This window comes from Calliphora vicina, chromosome 5, assembly GCF_958450345.1.
Source record: "Calliphora vicina chromosome 5, idCalVici1.1, whole genome shotgun sequence".
In the NCBI taxonomy this organism is placed as follows: Eukaryota; Metazoa; Arthropoda; class Insecta; order Diptera; family Calliphoridae; genus Calliphora; species Calliphora vicina.
The window spans coordinates 107,072,495-107,093,432 of NC_088784.1; the positions used below are offsets into that span (position 1 = coordinate 107,072,495).

General features: G+C 28.8%; 1 protein-coding gene across 1 annotated transcript; it reads left to right on the forward strand.

Moving 5' to 3' along the window:
- The first annotated feature begins 7,604 nt into the window (after positions 1 to 7,604).
- LOC135959848 (endoplasmic reticulum metallopeptidase 1) lies at positions 7,605 to 19,270 on the forward strand. The gene is made up of 11 exons (XM_065510942.1): positions 7,605 to 7,742; positions 15,328 to 15,995; positions 16,075 to 16,277; positions 16,342 to 16,502; positions 17,135 to 17,518; positions 17,586 to 17,951; positions 18,017 to 18,160; positions 18,225 to 18,324; positions 18,383 to 18,485; positions 18,547 to 18,838; positions 18,915 to 19,270. Exons 1-11 carry the CDS (start codon positions 7,737 to 7,739, stop codon positions 19,080 to 19,082), a joined length of 2,595 nt encoding a protein of 864 aa, XP_065367014.1. The 5' UTR covers positions 7,605 to 7,736; the 3' UTR covers positions 19,083 to 19,270.
- Positions 19,271 to 20,938: the final 1,668 nt, after the last annotated feature.

The following is a 20,938-nucleotide window of genomic DNA, read 5'->3' on the forward strand; positions in this document are numbered from 1 at the left end:
TCGCTTTAGTTTAATTTTAAATGAACTCAGAGTTTGTATGTTGTTTATTAATATACGTTTGTATAAACCAGCGTTTTCTTTACCGACCGCTACCGTTGTGGTTTGAATTTGCTACTGGACTTTTTGCTACTGAAGTAGTTTCAATTTATAAACTTTTATATATTGTTTTGTTACTTTTATCATTAAATTGTTTTTATTTTATTTATTTTTTTATTTATTTACAACTCATAATACTCAATTTGTCTTGATGAACGTTCGTACGATCGTGCGTTCATTCACTTCTTTTATGTGAGGCGGCTTTGTCGATGCCCACGATCATAAACTTATTAAACTTGTATGTTGTTGTTGTTGCTGCTGGTAATCTGCACCCCCCGTTAAATAAAAATACAAATGTATAAGTGTTAAATTCAATTTTCGGCTAATAATTTCGGCTTTTATGAGTGTGGAACGTATTTTGTTATAACAATTGTTTTAAATCTTTAGAAGTATTGGTGCCAAAATAACAATTACACTAATCTGCAAAAATTAAAGAAAAACTAAATAGTACACTTGACCTTAGTAATAGCCAAACAAATCTATAAATCCGTTTTTTGAAAATCTGTTTTTTAAACCAGTTTTTGATGAAAAGTCCCTAATTTGGTAATGAAAACACGATTTTTTTAAACCGTTCTTAATAAAAAGTCAGGGTTTTATTGAAAAATATAATTTTTGTAAACTTTATTCATATAATAATACTTATACTTTTTACTTACTTACTTACTTTTTTTTTTATCAATCACCCATCCTTCAGGAGTGATTAATGAGTAATAATATTCAAATCATAAACATAATTGAGTACAATTGAAAATCTTAAAGCCAAAAATAAATACACATAGATCGAAAATTCTACTGTCAAATACCTAACTCAGTTGTCAAAAACCTAAGTGGTGAGAATATATTAGTAAAAAATAACACTAGAAAAAAACTCAAACCAAAAAATGTTCACATATTTTTTACTAATACATTATTACCACTTAGTATTTTGACAACTGAGTTAGGTATTTGACAGGATAGTTTCCGATCTATGTGTATTTAGCTACGGTTGCAGCTAAAGTTTATGTTTATGTTTGTAATATTGTTAGAGAAATAAATAAATAAAATTTATAAAAATTATACCTAAACTTAACTATTATTTGAATAAAGTTTACAACAATAAATGTCAAATAAAATATTCGAATTAATTGAATATAGGCTTTATCTTATTTCAAAATAAATATCAAAAATGCATTCCATAAAATCATTTCGAACAAACCAAAGCTTTTATTCATTCATTGTTGAATTAAATAAAAGTTTCCTCTCAATGATTTTACAAGCACTTGTTGAGTTTGACAACAAATAATAGTCGGGCGGAGCATGGTCTCGACTATAAAGAGGGTGAGGCAAAACTTCCCAATCACTTCATTCTGAATACTTTTTAATAGGTATTGCAACATGTGTCATGATGGAATATAACGGTGTCATGTCTGGTCGCATATTTTGGGCGTTTCAAACGAATCAGTTGCGTTTGGTACAGGTTTCCTGAATTGGTTTGACCAGATTTCAGCAGCTCATATTTGATGGGACTTTTTAGAATAAGAAATTACCCCCTTCCAAAAAACCGAAAAGTTTTCATATAAAAAGGATAAACAATATTAACCCCCAAATGGTTGACCTGGATCCGCTTGCCTTAGCACCATGGATAATGGATTTTGTTACACAGAAAAAAATTACGACAAATTAATTGTTTTTAATCGCTTGCATTAGCGGCATGGAAATTGGGCTTTGTTACTTTCATTATAATATTCCTATTGAATTTTAACAACAGAAATTGTTAATAAATATCTAAATGAAATTGTTGATATGAGTATTATAAAAAACATATTGAATTAAAAAATTATTGAAAATTTAAATCACATTTCAAACAATTTTTTTCAATTACTTAATAACTTTTACCATTTTTTTCTGTGTATCGACTCGGCTAGTTGGACGGACTTCGGGTTATCTTCAAGCTTTATTTCGGGCATGCAAAATCGTCTTTCAAGGTCTCTCGGCTTCAATTCGTATGTTTCCAAATGTGCCTGCTTTTGTATGCTAGTAAACGTTATAAATTGCAAAATTATTGCGAGCTACTCAACTCGCAATAATTTTGCAAGCTCTTGTTGAGTTTAACAAGAATCTTCATGGAGTATTGCCTCCAATTCTTGGCCTTCAAACTTTTTTGGCTGGCCTGGGCTATCTTTGTCTTCCGTGTAAAAATCACCACTTCTGAACCGCACTAAACAATCTCTCGCATGTTGAAACCGATGGAACATATTTACCATAAGCTTCGGTGAGCTTCAGCCGCACTTTTTTCAAATTAAAGAAGTAAAGCAAAACTTCCCTCATTTGACGCTTTGTTGGCACACACTTCGATATTTTCGAAGCAAAAAAGACTTTGTTGTTTACACTATAATGTTCAATAACTAAGTAAGAATAAAGGACAGACCCTTCCAAATAAGTTATTAAAAACAAAATCCGCGTTCAATAGATACGACATTTCCGTCCATCCGACATTTATAAACCATTAAAACATGATAGTGCATAATAGATAGATATACCGACATTTGGCACAAATAGTTATTGCTAATGTGTCACAAATAAGTTGAACCGGTAAAAAGCTTTGCATCAAAATATATGAAAAACTATGTTCGGACTTACCACTATACACATATAAAATTATCCAAATCGGGTGAACCAGATAAAGATTCGACAAGCCAAATATTGACTAAAAACCAGAATAGGACAGAATTTTTATCAAAATCCGCTAATAAATTTAAAATATTTCCTTAACTAACTGAATGTATGTCTGTTTATTTATTTTTTGTTTATTTCGTGACCGATCCTCTTGAAATTTTTAATGTATGTTTCTCTATATTTGTGAGGAACAATAGGCAAGTGGGCGTGGCACTTCCCATACAAAGAAAATAGTTATTATAGAATATCTGGTGAACTATAACTGTGAAAGTCGCAAAATTTCGCGGAATTTACTTTGGTACCATTGTGCGCATCTTGACTGAAAATGGTTGGAATTGGATAAATGGGCGTGTCACCACCCATGCAAAGTAAATACTTATTTTCGAATATCTGCAGACCTATAATTGTGACAGTGTTAAACTTTATAGGAACCAATTTCTTATCAGTGCATAACGTCTAACCAAAAATGGGCGGTATTGGATTAGTGGGCGTAACACCTCCCATACAAAGTAAATAGTTATTTTCGAATATCTGGAGAACTATAATTGTGAATGTTTTCAAATTTTAGATGAATCAATTTCATATCACGACATGATGTTTAACCAAAAATTGGAGGGGTCGAAACAGGGGGTGAGTCACCTACCATACAAAAAAAAATAGTTACTTCTAAATATCCTGAGAACTAGAATTACAATATTCTTCAAACTTTCTATAAAATCCTTTGACATTTTTTTTATTTTACTATGATAGGGGTAGCGAAGCGCAACGGGTTAAGGTTACTCTTTTCAGTTTATATTAATGTCTCTCAATTAAGTAAAATATTCTGTATATATTTTAGATTTTATTTATCACTGATCATCACAAAAGCAACGAAGCGTGTAATGCTATAGTTTTATGACGAAATAAAACAAGTGCAAAAATTGTAGTTCAACGATTTAACAGTTTACAAGGGTACTTAAAGAGGGTAAATAAAATTTATTGATATTTGAGGTAATGGTTGACAACAAGTCAGAGAGAATTTTAGTGTAATTGTTTTGATTTGAAGTTTTATAAAAATTGGACAACAAATACTTAAATAATATATTTTTTTGTGGAAACTATTGCAGGAGGTTTAACGTAAGGTTTATTTAAAAACAATTACATTTCGAAATTTAATAATTTTTCATAATAAAACTTAATTAAAAACATATACATACAATATTAAACGATTAGATAAACTCTTATTAATAATTATTACGATAATCACTTAAATATGCGCAATCTTCTTATGGAACGTACGACATATTCATACTCTATTTAAAGACTGAGTGACTGACTGATTGATTATACATTCATGCCCAAATAAAATCGAATACATAATGAGCAAATAAATAATCGATTAAGATTAACAAACGTGTTAATTGCGATTAAAGCACGTTCTTGTAACGAACGTGCATCATTTTGAAATGGTTAGAATGCTTGTGTGCGTGTGTCTGATACACTGAAAAAAATAGTTAAACTGAAACAAATAAAACACTCAAGAATATTACTGAGAACTTCTAACAAAAGTATGTACTTTAATAGAGATAAAGAAATGTTTAAATTTGATATATATTTAATCGAATTTAATCAAATAATATTTTAAATACTTTCAACAGGTGTTTTTTTGCACCGATTAAAAAAGCTATAAGATTAATTTAAACAGAATTTTAGAAATCCAACCTTTGACAAACATTTCTAGGTAATTAATAAACTTCGTTTTAAAGAAATTATTTATTTCTTATAGATTTTTTTGTTCTTTATTTTAAAGTCCACAAGTTTATTTGTTTAACCATAAATAAAAACTAAATATTTGTCTCTCTGTTTGATTTATCATATTTCAAATCAAATATGTTATAAAAATATTATATTTTCATAGAAATGTCTGTCTAACAGATTAAATATTCAACACTATCAGGTATTGCAGTTTTTGAAGTTGATTTTTCTTTTTATTTTAACTACCATAGAAGAGATACAGCAGAGTTTGTTTATAACGAAACATAACTATAAATAATAAAATAACATGGCTATTTTAAGGTTTCTAGAAACTAAACTCAATTTTAAATTGAAATTTCATTATAGGTTACAGTATTATTTTTTCTAAGTTTACTAGCAACAGCAAATCAGTTAACACAATAGAATTACGATTTAAAAAACCCAATTTTTGTGACCTCAACTAAAACTTTTCATTGCGACTGAATCATTTGATTAGCAATAAATTCGATTATCGCAACTATAAATGACAAAATCAGAAAAATATTTATTTGAAACAGGAAAATTAACTTATCTAGTAGATAGACTTAAAAAAAAGAATTATCCATCCAATAGTCGATGATTGTCATATAGAAACATCACTGTAAACATAATTTTCACCTGAATTAAATTTGTCTAAATTCTAACGAATGATAACGATTACTCAGCGCCATATCACATTCTTGTTTGTGTAAAATACACGATTTTCACAATTGTATTGAACAAAAGTGAATTGCTATCATTATCGCCAAATCTAAAGAAATACAATATTTTATTTAAATTTTCGAAAAAGAGTCTAGAGATAGCATTATAAATGTCATTTAGATCAAAGTCACGATTAATATAATCACTATTAGTCTAATTATAAAAATATAAATAGAAATATTTGTGTTATTAAATGCTCATATTCATTAAATGATAGACATAGTTTGATATATAGAAAAAGACATGGAGTAGAACCTATGCCGGCAAAAACTATGTGTTCCGTTTGAGTATTTTTATGCATTAAACACATTCAAGACTGGCTGGCTGCAGTTGTTGTCATGTGTCAGCTACTCAATTATTTTAAAGACGACAGCTACAAAGTTAACAGCTGATTTATAATTCAGTGGTGCTATCTTAATTAAACGCTTATTTGCAAAGATATTAAGGTTTTTAGATTTTTGAGTTTTTCATATGAAAAAATGATTTTTGGTACGAAATATGAGTGATCACAGATCGAGCTCCTTTTATCGATTAAACGCTTATTTACAAAGATATTAAGGATTTTAGATTTTTGAGTTTTTTCATATGAAAAATTTATTTTTGGTCAGAAATATGAGTGATTACAGATCGACCTCCTTTTGTCGATTAAACGCTTATTTACAAAGATATTGAGGATTTTACATTTTTGAGTTTTTTCATATGAAAAATTTATCTTTTGATTAAACGCTTATTTACAAAGATATTAAGGATTTTACATTTTTGAGTTTTTTTTTTTGATTTTTGGTAAGAAATATGAGTGATCACAGATCGACCTCCTTTTATCGATTAAACGCTTATTTACAAAGTTATTAAGGGTTTTAGATTTTTTGAGTTTTTTCATATGAAAAATCGATTTTTGGTCAGAAATATAAGTGATCACAGATCGACCTCCTTTTATCGATTAAACGCTTATTTACAAAGATATTGAGGATTTTACATTTTTGAAGTTTTTCATATAAAAAATTGATTTTTGGTCACAAATATGAGTGATCACAGATCGATCTCCTTTTATCGTTTAAACGCTTATTTACAAAGATATTAAGGATTTTAGATTTTTGAGTTTTTCATATGAAAAATCGATTTTTGGTACGAAATATAAGTGATCACAGATCGACCTCCTTTTCTCAATTAAACGCTTATTTACAAAGATATTAAGGAATTTAGATTTTTGAACAAAACAAAAATTGACTTAGCACTTTTGCATACCACAGTTTAACAATGAGAAATATACATATTTGTTAGTGGTCACGTTTATTTTAACAAATATTTGATCAAACTGAATATACCCTTGTACATTGGCATGACTTTATAGTTTTTTGTTTAGGAAATCAAAACTAAATAAGAAAGTAGTTTTTTATTACACATAGACATAGTTGCTTTATTAAGTACACATTTATAGATATTACAAATACAAAGTTATTCAAATATTTAAAATAAACATATTTTAAAAGTAAAAGCAATTGACAACTTTTATAATTCCATTTAAAACTGGATGACTAATAGAATTATGAACTCTTCTTTTCCATTCGAAAACTTCTCACTTCAAGTTGCCAAACTTGAAAAGGCTTTGCAATAACATTGATCATTGAAGATACGTTATTAATGTAAATAATTTTTAAATCACATTGAACAAATAGTTATAGCTTTTTAGCACATTCATGTTATTTCTAAAAATTCTATTTTGATTTCATTATTAAGGAAGATTAAATGCAGACAAAATACATAGCAGTTCATTGCTCTAAGGCTGAAAGCATACTGTCGATCAGACAAAATATATTCATTCACTCATTCATACTTGGCTTTTTTCACAGAGTAATAAAATTTAGGCCAATATTGTTTGTTACTGAATATATAAATTTGAAAGATAACCAACCTATAAGATTTAAAACAAGCCTACCTATACCAATATCATGTTTGTATGTAACTTTAGCAACAAATCAACGTATGTTAAACATAAATATGAAAAAAATAAATAAAAAAAAATTATCAATACAATTTTGATAACTACAAGCTCGTTACAATCAATCGAACGTTCATTCATCCATTCATTCAAATAATAATAGTTAGAATAAACTTTTTAACGCCAATATTGTTTAGTTACTACTATTGAATTGCGTTTAATTGTTTTTATCATTTACGATATCACAGCTTTTAGATAACATGAACCCTACTACACACATATTCAATTTCAAAACTTGTACTTTTTCAATATTTGAGAGAAATAAATTCTGTGAAACGTATCAATTGGATATGAAACTCGTGGCCTTAAAGACGTTTTGTGAAGTGAAAAATACGCGGATATAAGTTGTGCAATTAAAATAAAACTAACGATACGGAAAAATCCTTAAAGGATTTTAAAGAAACATTGTTTAAATAAAATTGTTTCTTTGTTTAGAGTTAAGAGTTTTAAAGTTATTTCGAGAATTTTGTTTTCGTTTAAAGGATAATTATTGCAGTTTTAAGCAGTAATAATGGGTGTATGTATTAAAAGTTTTTAAAAAATTTTAAAAGTGAAAATAAGTGAAATAATCAATTAAAAACTTGTTTGAATTAAAAAAAAATAAAATGAAAATTAATCGTGTATGGAAAAATAATATTTATTTATATTAACAAGTTTTACAGGCTTTTTTATTAAAATCTCAACTTTCATAAAAAGTGTACTTAGCTCATTTGTACACTAAGCTAACAATAACCAAAGTTTATTTACATCTGCCTTTACTTACTATTACTCATTTTCTTTAACTTACTATCAAGCACAAAATAATTCGGGTTTATTTTCAAAATCATTTATGAATCAGTCCATAATTAATGTATTTTATCTGCCATATATTTTTTTAATTAAATTTGTTAATCTGTTTTTACAAAAAAATGCCTGATAAAAAATCACTGTTCAATGCATCTGAACTCATAACGATGTGTTTATAGCCCCCAATCTTTACATACATACATAAATTAATTAATTTATGTAGACAAATATTATCAATTTACCAATTGAGAAATTAATCACTGTGATTTTCTTTTTTAATTAGCTTCGCAATCCCTTTCATATTTACGCATTAGAGTCGCTAGATTGGCGCGTTTCACTTTGAAGTATTTCTTTTTAATTTGAAAATGTAAAACTTTTCTCCTTTTATAAAATGAAATGTTTTGAAAATTTAAGACATTCGTATAAAAAGGAAATACTGGAATAAGGTTTGAAAATCTAATATTTTCTATACAAACGTTTCCGATTTAGTTTTATAAAATAAGGCCCGGATATAAATTAGGAGCAATAACTCATGAATTATGAAAGCCGGGAAAATTGAGTTTCCAATTTAAAATAATTTTTCAAATCCAAGTCTGGAGGTACTGCGCTTCTCGTTTTGGCGCAGATCCTGGTCCACCCTTTTGGTTTTTTTGTTAATAAATTAAAATTTATTTTACATTTTTTCTTTTTTTTATATTAAAACTTTTCGGATTTGGGGGAAAATTTCCTTTTTTCACTCCCCTTGGACCCGGCTTCACTGATTAGCCGTATTGTGTGGTATTCAATATCCTACGCATTTAGGATTGCAAAAGCTTTTAAATGCAAATTTTTGTTAAATATGTATTTATATTGAAACTTTGCATATCAATAACCAACTGTCATACATATGTCAACATTTTAACAAATATTTGTTTTATATTTCTTAATCTCTTCTCAAATATTTTCAATTGCTTTTAGTTTACTAAATGGGCAATTCCATGAATAAGTTAACCACGACTGAAAAAAAAAAACCCATGAAACTTTTTTCAAGATGATTTGAATATGACGGATTGTAAAGGAAAAATATTTGGTTTAGTGTAGGAATTTAGTAGGAATTCATAAGAAAAAAAAACACCTCCCTCTATTCGCATATTTTTACAAGACATCGTTTTTATGTCACGTTTGATATACCCTATATTTTGCTCAATATTTTGGACAACAATGTTTCGAATGTACTTGTATTGTTTTAAAAAATATAATAATCTCTGAATGGAACATAAACACCAAATTATTTTTCAGTTACTCTTATTTTTGCAAAATTTATTCCAGTCTATAAGCGTAAATATGTCACGTACTATGATATGGAAATGTCCATATGTCAACATTTTAACAAATATTTGTTTTATATTACTTTTTGCTCACTTAATTTTCATTGTTTTTATTTCACCATATTGAAAAACATAAACGTACCAGAAGTGAGATTTGAAAATTTGATTTAAATTTTTATAATTATAAAATTATTAAAATGAAGTATTATTCAGTTGTTGCGAATCTTATATAACCTTCAACAAAGTATACTTTAAGATACAGATTGAAAACAAAGTTTTGTTGAAAAAAAAAAATAAAAAAAAATTTGTTTTCCCGATTTTGAACCATTATCGGTCCGAATTTATATGGCGTTATATACGTCGTTTGAAATGTCTTTCATTAAATATACATATTGTCAATGTTAATTACTTAGTAATCCAGATATAGATCAAACATCTAGGAAATCGTGATTTTTTGCTTATATCTCAACAATTTGTGGAACGATTTTTCCGTATTTAAATAAAAGCTTAAGCGGGACTATAGCGGATATATTATTGTATAAATCATGCATTTTTTTATTTGTAAAATTTTTAAATAACCTAATATCTCCGAAATTAAGACAGATAAAATCAAGTATGGAATGCGAGTATAATACTTTTTAATATTGTTCTTTAAAAGTGTAAAACGGGTAAAAATTTAATTTTGGTACTTTTTTTACCTAATTTATTTTTCAAAGTATTAAAGATAAGAATAAACTTTAAATCAAATTGTTCTGTTCTTAAAATCATCCTAAATGTGTTTTGGTACTTTTTTGAAATTCAGAATAATAAGGGAACTAAAATTTAAGTGATTTTTGGTACTTTTTGTAAACAAAATAAAACAAAAAGTTGTATAAAAAATCAGCACTCCTTAATCTAAATCAACAAACTGATAAATAGTTTTAACCGTATTTCCTTAGGAGAGTTTTCTGTGTGAAAGAAGCCGCGGGCAAAAGCTAGTTTTACATATTACTCGTATCTTAATATTAAGAACATTATTAAAAAGTACCTCAAGATGAAAATAATGGCCTTGTTTTACCATAATTTTACTACACCGATATTATTTCCAGACAAGTATTAACAAAAAAAATACAAAATAAAGAAGTTGGTCTTTCAAAATATGTATATCAAATTTATTTAAGGAAACAAATAGAAACTACCAGTATAAATGATAATCATAAAGATTACAGTTTTCAACTTTATAGCTCAATATTAGCTTCCTTATATATTTGGCAAGATCAAACGAAATTTGCTAAATTACTTTTCAAAAGTAAATTTCTATAAAATGCAATAAAATTTCTAGTACACATGTATATAGAAATATGTACTACCTAATAAACCAAATATTTATGATAAAGCATTTTGCGGGACTTTTTTCGAATTTCTTTATTCTTTCACTTTCATATGACAACAGTTCAGTGGACACTAATTAGTTAGTAATTTCATAAAATCATAAAAAATATTCTACCTAATCAGTAGAGACGATTGCTAAGTAGTTACTAATTTTGTTTGCTAAAAGGAGTCGTTTGTTTTAAAACATTTTTTTACTTTTATTATTATTTTTTATGGTTAACCTTGATAAAGTAAGTGCTCGGCCGTCCAGTACTCTCTTTTTATCATCATTTGTTTATTCATTTATTTCTTGGAATTTGTGTTTTATTGGAGACATTTTGGAAGCTAAATTTTTATGTATTTTTTAAAATATTACTTTCGCTTAATTGCTTTATAATTGCACAAATGTTGAAACCTAATCGCAAAAAAAAAGAAAAAACAATAAGTAATAATGAATTTCAAAAATAGAGGGAATAAATATTTAGAAAAATGATTACAAATTCAAAATTTCTGCTGTGTAATAATTGATTTCTTTTAGAGAGCCTTATCAAAACAATTTATATTGTATTGTAATAAAACGGCAAGTTATAAAGAGTTAAATAAAATTATAAAAATTTTAGATATAAAATCGTGGGGGTATAAATAATCACAAAAATAACATAATTTAGATATAACAACTAGGGGGTATAAGATAAATGTTATTTTCTACAATTTTTAAGTTAATATAAAAAAAATTGCAAATATCAAACAATAAAAAGCGGAAAAAATTTATTAGAAAACAAATAAATTTTATAAACAAAAATTAAAAATAACATAATTGAAATTATAGTAAGTTCTAATATGCTATAAATAAAAATGGTAACAATTCAAAACATCGTTAAAATTAAGGGAATATAAATTGTATATATTTTAAAAAAATTAGTTAGCTTTTGGTGAAAGAATTGAACAAAATTTAGCTTTCAACTTAATAAGATTTCATGCCAGAGTTCTATTGCATAAACATTTTTACTGAACACAAAGATTCCAAATTCCATTTTCAAAATCGAATTAAATTTGGTATCTTAACCATTCTATTAAATAATTCATTACGAATTAATCCATAGGCTTAATTCCTTAGTACTTTAAACGTATTGAATTCAGTATTTTAAGAATTCTTTATAGAATTATTCCTTAATTATAATCCATTATAAAACAGCTTAATAATTTGATTAAATTTTTAGCTTTAGACAATTTTTTTTAAATTCATTTCGTAAATGATTAAAAACAAAACAAATTTCCAATTGTATTTCAGAAGTTTCTAATTGTATTTCAGAATATTCCAATTATATTTTTTTTAAATATAAATTAAAAATTCTGAAATACAAATGAAAATATCTGAAATACAATTATAAATTGCAGAAATACAAATGGAAACTTCTGAAATATAATTAGAATATGCGAAAATACAATTAGAAAATTCTGAAATATAATTAAAAATTTCTGAAATTAAATTGGAAATTTCTGAAAAACATTTGAAACTTCTGAAATACATTGGAAATAGTGTAGTTCTAGAGCCAGTACTCGTTCCTGCTTGACGTTGGGATCAATGATTTTTGTTTGAAATTGTCAACTCCAGAACTGGTTCTGTGGAGATAGCACACGTTATTTAGGAGGGTTCTGCAGCCAGTTCTTTAATCAATTGTTGTTTAAAATGTTCAGTCTCGGGACTAGTTATACAAAACCTTTACAAAGCAAACACACATTGTTAGGAACAGTTCTAGAACTAGTTCTTGCGTTAGTGAGTTTTGTTTGAAATTCTCATACTAGGAACAAGTTTTAACAACAGATGAGGAATTGTTATTGTTTTTATGGCTAATTTATAGAATTAGCCTTAGAAGACTTATATTTACCAACTATATTTTTAAATTCATTAGCGGCCGTGGCAAAAGATACTAAACATACTCGTACATAAAAGATAAGGTTGTGATTCGTTACCCAAATATTGCAGCCGAACGTAATATTTTATTATTTCCAACGTTCTCAGTACAATTATTGTTTTTTAAAAAAAAAGTTCCAAAAAGTTGTTCAGGAAATATTAAGTGTTCTATAGATCCAATGTATTACTAAAGCCAAGGAACTGGTTCCTTAAAAATCTTGTAGCATTGTTTTAGAATCACAATTAGGGTTTTTATCCCGGGTATTCCCGGTACAAATTTCCCGGGAATTTTGCCAATTTTTCACTACCCGATTCACGGGATTTTTAGTTGGGAATCCCGGGAATAAAAAACTGACGAAAATACATATAAAACAAGCTAGAACTCTATTTTTTCACCAAAAAACAGTAAAATGTTGTTTACAGTTTTTTGCTTATATCTCGGCAATAATAGACCGCTTTTTATTACTATTATTTATTTGAGGTTTTTCTTATGAAAATCTAAAAAGTGAATTCATTATTTATAGAATTTATTTCTTATTGAATCATTCTAATTTCTTTAAATTTCTTCTTCAAATCCATAACAAAATAGCTTCAAAAATGTATTAAATGACAAAATTTTTCTTCAATTCAAATCTAGTACAAAAAGGCTTAAGACAATTTTTTCAATTAATTTTGTAAATGATTTGATTTAACAAAAATTTAATCATTCAAAGTTTGAATAAATTCTGTTATTAATTAACTTTAAAATTAATTCAGTTTAAACAAAGGCTTTGGAATGAATCTAAAAAATTCAATATTATGAATGAATTTATGGAATGAAAGGCTGACATTCTTTAATTACGGATTAAGATTTTAGTGAATTGAGCTCAAATTTTATTAATTAATTCGAAGCTCTGATATTTAATAATTATAACACTAAGTTTTTATATGGAATTTGGCTATAATATTCATAATTTACAGTATCATTATATATATTTTTCGGGAATAGCCGGGTACCCGGGAATGTAAAAAAAATACCGGATTCCCAGAAATCAAAAAAGTTGGGAAATTAAAAACCCTAATCACAATAGCGATCCACAGCACTGGTTCCAATAGTAATTGCTACATCGCTAGTTCCAAGGCTGTCATTAAAGAATCTGAAGTGGTACTGATTACATCCGTTTTAGAACTAGTTATTTTAGAACAACTTCTAAATATTCTCCTGGTAAGGAATAATGTTTTCATTCAATTTAGATTAGATTTGAATTAACCAAAATTTAAGCATTCAAAGGTTGAATGAATTAATTAATTAACAGTGATTGCATTATATTCAAATACAAGTCATATATGAAGTGAAACAAAATCGCGAGAGCACTGTATTTAAAGCTTTGACAGAACATAATCTAGAAAACTTTTATGTTCTTTCTTAATGGGTATAATTTTTGAGCAAGCAATTTTGCCTTTATTCTTCATTTTGCCCTTTTTCTTCTCATGCTAAAAGGCAACCATATGAATGTTTATCATTACATCTCCCGATGCACGGATAACTGTCAGAAAAGTTAATATTTGTTGTTATATTGTGATCATACAAGGGTTATGGAACATTTAGAAAATTTTACCCTGTAACAGGGCAACATTATTTAAAAAAAGAAAACACCATCAGTTAATAAATATTTAACAGCGGACTAAAATAAAGTGGGATAAAAGTTAACACAGACATTGGTCTAGATGTGCAAAAAAAGAAGCGTATGAAAGTAATCTGAAATCAGCTTTCCGCTATACAAAATGTTAGCGGTCAAAGGTCAAATACACACACTTACTGTAGTAACTGTGTGTATATATATCTACCTAAATTATTATTTGTAAGTAAGCGAATTCTAAAACAATTGGTCAATTCACAAGGTATCTTATCAGTCATATTGTCATAATGTCCTACTATATATCGACTCGGCGGTTCGGCTTAACCGATCCTTAGACATTCGGCACAGATCTCTGCTGGTTGGTTACGATAACACAATAAACATAGCATACAGAGTAGTATTATTTTAGAACATTTTTTTGCTTGAAAAGCAAAAATAAAAACTTTGTGAATTATTAGGACATTATGACAATACGACATGATAAGAGACCTTGCGAATTGACTAAATATATTTTATATGCGTTTTCTCTGCTTCCAAGAGATCAAGTTCAAAATTGCTATAATTTTTTTTAACACAAAGATAAGAGACATAGCTAATATATATTTTCTATTTATTAGTGTTTAACAATTACAAAAACTAAACTAAAAAAAAAAACTGTCTCGAAAGTTTTTATGGAAATCGTAAAACTTTTCCAGACAAGCAAATTGTTAAATCTACCAATAAAAGAACTTTGACCATAATTTGCCAAAAATAATACGCATTTTATTTGATAGTTCCTAACTGATTTCTAAACAAACGAAATACTTTGACATACTTAGCATGTTCATACTATATATTAGTTAGTATATTAGTGAGTGCTATTTAATCAATGACATTTTCCGTTCAATATCTAGCAATAAAATATGTGTGCTAATTGCAATTAATTATCAAATTCGAATTGGATAACGAGTCCATATAAAATGTCCAAAAAATTAGTACAAAGAAATAGCTTATTATTTTATAATAAGAAGTCATAAACTATAAACCAAACGTGTGCAGAAAATTACTTAAAAATATAATCATAAATTTTATAACTAAATAACTCACCCATAATAAATATTGCATTAATTTCCTATTTCCTTTCAGTTCAAATCAAAATATCACATTGATGTTGACTTTGAAGTGCCGAAAAAGATCAATTGGTATTATGCGCCCATATTTGGGGCATTTTGGTTTATATTGTATTTGGCAGTAGTTGTTTCACAAATCGATCATTTGCCCACAGCATTAAATCGCAAGGATGAGGTGCAACATGCAGATAAATTTATAGCCGAACGTGCTGAATTATTGTTGATTGGCTTGTCGCGCATCGGACCCAAAGTGGTGGGCAGTGTGGCAAATGAAGTGACAGCAGTGGAGTTTTTAAAGAATGAAATTGCCAAGATACAGCAGCAGGCTAGTGAATATTTTCAGTTTGAAGTTGATGTGCAGGAAGCCACCGGTAGTTATATGCACTGGACCATGATTAATATGTATCAGTCTATACAAAATGTGGTGGTTAAATTGAGTGCCAAGGATTCGACTAGCGATAATTACCTATTGATCAACAGTCATTATGACAGTGTACCCGGTAGTCCGGGGGCTGGTGATGATGGTTCTATGGTAGCGGTAATGTTGGAGGTCATGAGAGTTATATCAAAGTCTGAGGGTCCCTTAAAACATCCCATAGTATTTCTGTTTAATGGTGCTGAAGAGAATCCTTTACAAGCTTCTCATGCTTTTATAACACAACATAAATGGGCTGCAAACTGCAAGTATGTAATTTTAATTAGTAATTAGTTTTACTTGTAGCAAATTTACTAATATTATCTATATATTTAACTTTCCTTAAAGAGCTTTAGTTAATCTGGATGCTGCTGGCAGTGGTGGCCGCGAAATTTTATTCCAATCTGGTCCTGAAAATCCCTGGCTTATGAGATATTATCGCAATGTTCCTCATCCTTTTGCCACATCTTTGGCTGAGGAAATGTTTCAGGCTGGTCTCATACCTTCGGATACAGATTTTCGTATATTTCGTGATTATGGCAGTGTACCTGGTAAATAGTTGTGTTTTTTTAAATATTTATAATAAAAATTAATTTATATTTACTTTTGTAACAGGTCTCGATATGGCTTACATGTTTAATGGCTATGTTTATCATACCGAATTCGATCGCGTTAATATTGTGTCCAAAGAATCTTTACAAAATACTGGTGATAATGTTTTAGTTTTGGCCAAGGGTATAGCAAATGCTCCAGAAATGGATGATCCTGAAAATCCGGTAAGTGTTTTATACTCAGCGGTTTAGAAACTTTTTCTTTTGGAAAGCCACCTCAGACTGCATGAAATTTCATTAAGAGATCTCCAATTGTTCACGAGCTACTGACATATTTCCAAAATAAAAAGTTTTTATCCACTGTGCGCTGCGATATTTGGACGGAGGAATATCAAACTAATGCCTATTTACACGATCACATTTTGCGACAAACTTTTGGAAAAGTATCAAAAAATAAAGAATGACATTCGAATCTCATTTAAACATAACATCTCTTCCAATAACAAATCTGTTTATAATTTACTGTTTCAAAAGTGAGTCGCAAAATGTGATCGTCTAATGAGTCTTTGGATGATATCCAAACCAGACTGCATGAAATTATATTAAGAAGTCTCCAAAAAGTTTGGACGGACGGATATCAAACTAAAGCCTATTTACACGATCACGTTTTGCTACAAACATTTGGGAAAGTATTAAAAAATAAAAAAAGTCTTCTCTCTTCCAAAAGTGAGTCGTAAAATGTGATCGTCTTAAGAGTCTTTTGACGATATCCATCCGTTATTCACAACCGATCTAACTTTTCCAACCAATTTTTCCTTGATTTTTAATTTCAAATCAATATTTGTTTCTATTTTTAGGACAATACCGAAGGTCATGTCATATTCTATGATTTCATGGGCTGGTTTATTGTGTTTTATACCGAAAGCACGGGTGTTATTATCAATGTGGTGGTGTGTATTATAGCTGTAATTGCGATAGGCGTCTCCTTGTTTTTTATGTCCGCCAGATCGGGTCTATCTTGGCCAGCTATATTAAAGCGTTATGGTATTGCATTTGCCATACAAATTGTGTCTCTGTGTTTGGCTGCCGGTTTAACACTGCTAGTGGCTCTATTTCTGGATGGTGTTGGTCGTTCCATGACTTGGTACTCGGCAAATTGGCTACTTATTGGTTTATTTTATTGTCCCATGTTCTTTGGCATGGCCATCTTACCTGCAATTTATTTGGAAAAGACAAAGAAGGTAAAATTAATAGATAATTTTAAGCAAAATAATTCAAAACTCACTTGTGTTTGTTTTCATATTACAGGATCCTCTTAGTTTGGGTTTTCGTATTCAGTTATTTATGCACTCCCATTGTTTTTGTTTGATTGTCTTGACCATTGTACTTACCAGCATGGGCATACGCTCGGCCTTTATGTGCATGATGGCGGTTCTATTCGATATTGCTGCTTTGATTATTAATTTAATAACCAAGTGGCATCGCAAGGCTTATTGGTTTGCCATAGCTGCTATGATCTGCCAGATATTACCTTTCCTCTACTACACTTCTACAGCCCATGCCTTGTACATCACTTTCATACCTATGACGGGTCGTTCGGGTTCAGAATCTATGCCCGATCTATTTATGGCTGGTATAGCTGTATTTATGACGCTTCTATTTGCCGGTGTTATCGTAAGTTTTATCATGTTTTATGGAATTTTGTAATAATTAACTAACTGCATTGTAATCTCTTGTAGATGCCATTATTTTTGTTTTTCCGCAAGACTCGTACAATCATTTGTACATTCCTGCTGATAACAATAGTGACCATAATTATTGCTATCACGCCTGCTGGATTCCCCTATAAAGCCAAAACAGCTGTTCAACGATTTTCGTTGCTGGTAAGTAACATATTTGTAACTGTAATCTTTTGAAAAAATGTATTAAATATGTTTTAAATTTCAGCATGCTCAACGCACTTTGCATAATGCCGATGGCAGTGTACGTTTAAATGAGGCGGGAATTTATGTTTATCCTCAAGATCGCCGTATTGATAGTGTAGATGGTAAGACAACCCCTTTAATCTTGCTTATAAAATTTATTTCAAAATTGAAAATTTTCAGAATACATCAAAGATATTGGAGTAAAACACCAGGTTAGCGAATATTGTGAAGCGGACATGTTTTGCGGCATGCCTTTGTACAATCACAGATGGCATAAAGCCAGGTAAGCCTAGAAAATCCATTACTTTCACTTAATTTTTTAATGCAAATTTATATGTTCACAGAGAAAGCAGTTTTTGGATACCCTTAGATGAATTTCCCATACTGCCGGGCACTAAACCCAAACTTACACTAAATTCCATAACTGATTTAGAAGTTGCCAGCAAAAAACGTTTTGAATTTCAGCTGCAAGGACCAGATCATATGACGATTTTTATAGACTTAAAAGGTCAAGCGAACTTAATCGACTGGTCCTTCAATGATACTATGATTACAGAGAAATGGCAAAAACCTTATTTTATTTACTTTTCTTATGGCAAAGATGGTCGTGCTTTAATCTTTACAATAGATGTAGAGGTAAATTGAAACATATAAAAAATGTTTATATTAAAACATAAGCTAATTTAATTTTATTTTTTTCATTTCCCTTTAGAAAACCATTGAAACCTTTAATACTCCTACTTTAGAAATTGGCATTGGTGGCCACTGGATACATCAGGAAACACAGCACACTCAAAAATATCAAAAACTGCTTGATGATTTTCCCGATCATGCCAGTATTTCCGAATGGGCGGCCTCCTATGAAAGTTGGTTATTCTAAATAGTTTAGATTTATAAAACTTACTCGAAAACTCTTTCCTAATCCGTATCATTAGTTTTTAATTAATTGTATATAAACGATTTTAAATAAAATTTAATAAATTTTATTAGTATTTAGTCTAAGTAAAATATATAGAAAACAGTTTTAATTATACGTTTAATAATAGAAAATAAATTATTTAAAATGAACTTTGGAAAATGTATTTTTATTTCAAAATGATTCCGCTAAGCGAAGACATACTAAAATAAAATTAATTCTTAATTCAATTTTCAAAATCAAATTGAATTGTATTTATTAACCATTATGTACATATATTAAATTATTCATTACGACTTAATTCAAAGGCTAAATTTCTTATTGAATTCACCAATTTCAGAATTTATTCCTTTAGAAATTTATTTTATTTTTATTTAAGAATTCAATTCAATTCCTTATTGAATCATTCTCAAATTTTTTTTACTTCAAATCCATTACAAAATGGCTTAATAAAATTTATTAAGTCATTAAAACTTTCTACAATTCAAATCTATTACAAATAGGTTTTAAATATCGTTTTTTACCATTCACCAGAAGGTGACACTTCCTGACACTTTACAAATTACATGAATGAATTCCCTTAAAACCTATTAAATACTTAATTAAACACAAAATTGTTATAACTATAATATTTAACAAATCATTTTCCACATTCAATTTAAAACCAAACTAACAAGATTCAACGTGCAACGCTTATGATAATCGCCTAATAAGCAATAATTTTCCCAGAGACCAGTTATTTTAAAATGGCATTTAATTTCAGAAATCTCACACCTTAACTACCACACACACACGCTCATATGTAAGTCGATTTGGAAAAAAGAAACATTTAAAATCTCGACTTCAAAATTTACTCACTGGGAAGGCAATGGAAGACAAGTGGTAATCGTACCTATTGAACACCCCTGAGTACCATTCAAAAGCACATCATACAAGTGTTTTTCGTAATAACAATTTTTTTATTATTATTTTATTATGATATACTTATTATTGTTGTTGTTGTCTATATATGTAAATCCGTTCTGGTTGACTAAGGTACAAATACAAACAACATTTACACATGATACAAAATACATACTTGTAAAAATGGCAGAGTTTTGAAATGATGAATTCTTAAAATTCTCTGTGAGTAGCCCTCAAGTGGTAAAAGTAGCAAACTGTATTATTATATTATTGCAGAATTTTTTCAAATGTTTAGCTTTTATTTTGAAACATTTGTACAATATAAATTTTTTGGAAGTATTGGCCATTGTTAGCTATCCCATCTTTATGGCAACATATGGATTCCGAGCCAAAAGAACTGCTTATCTTTTGAGGCGAATCACGCCAATGAGAACGAATCACGCCAATATCGGATACTCTCTTCCAAAGAAAAGCGTATCCCAAAGAGAGCGTTCTGCATCGAACGAAACAAAGAGTAGTCAGATAGGGTACGGTCTAATGCGGGTGAGGCAAAATTTCCCAACCACTTCATTCTAAATACTTTTTAACAGGTCTTGCAACATGTGACCGCGCGTTGTCACGAGGAATGTTACGGTTTCATGTCTGGCCGCATGTTCTGGGCGTTTTATGGTTAATGACAGAGTATGAAAACAAACAAAACATTTCGCAAACGTTTGCAAAATGTACAAAACAAATCAAAAATTTTAAATTGTATTGTACGAAACGATTGGCGTTTCACTCATCTGCATTATTTAATTTACCGTTACAATCGTACATTTGAGTACAAAACAGATAGAGAAACGTATTTTTTATTCGTTTTGTTTTTTTTTTGTACTGTGTTCTCTATTATAAAGAGTAAATCAATTACCAAACGTTTG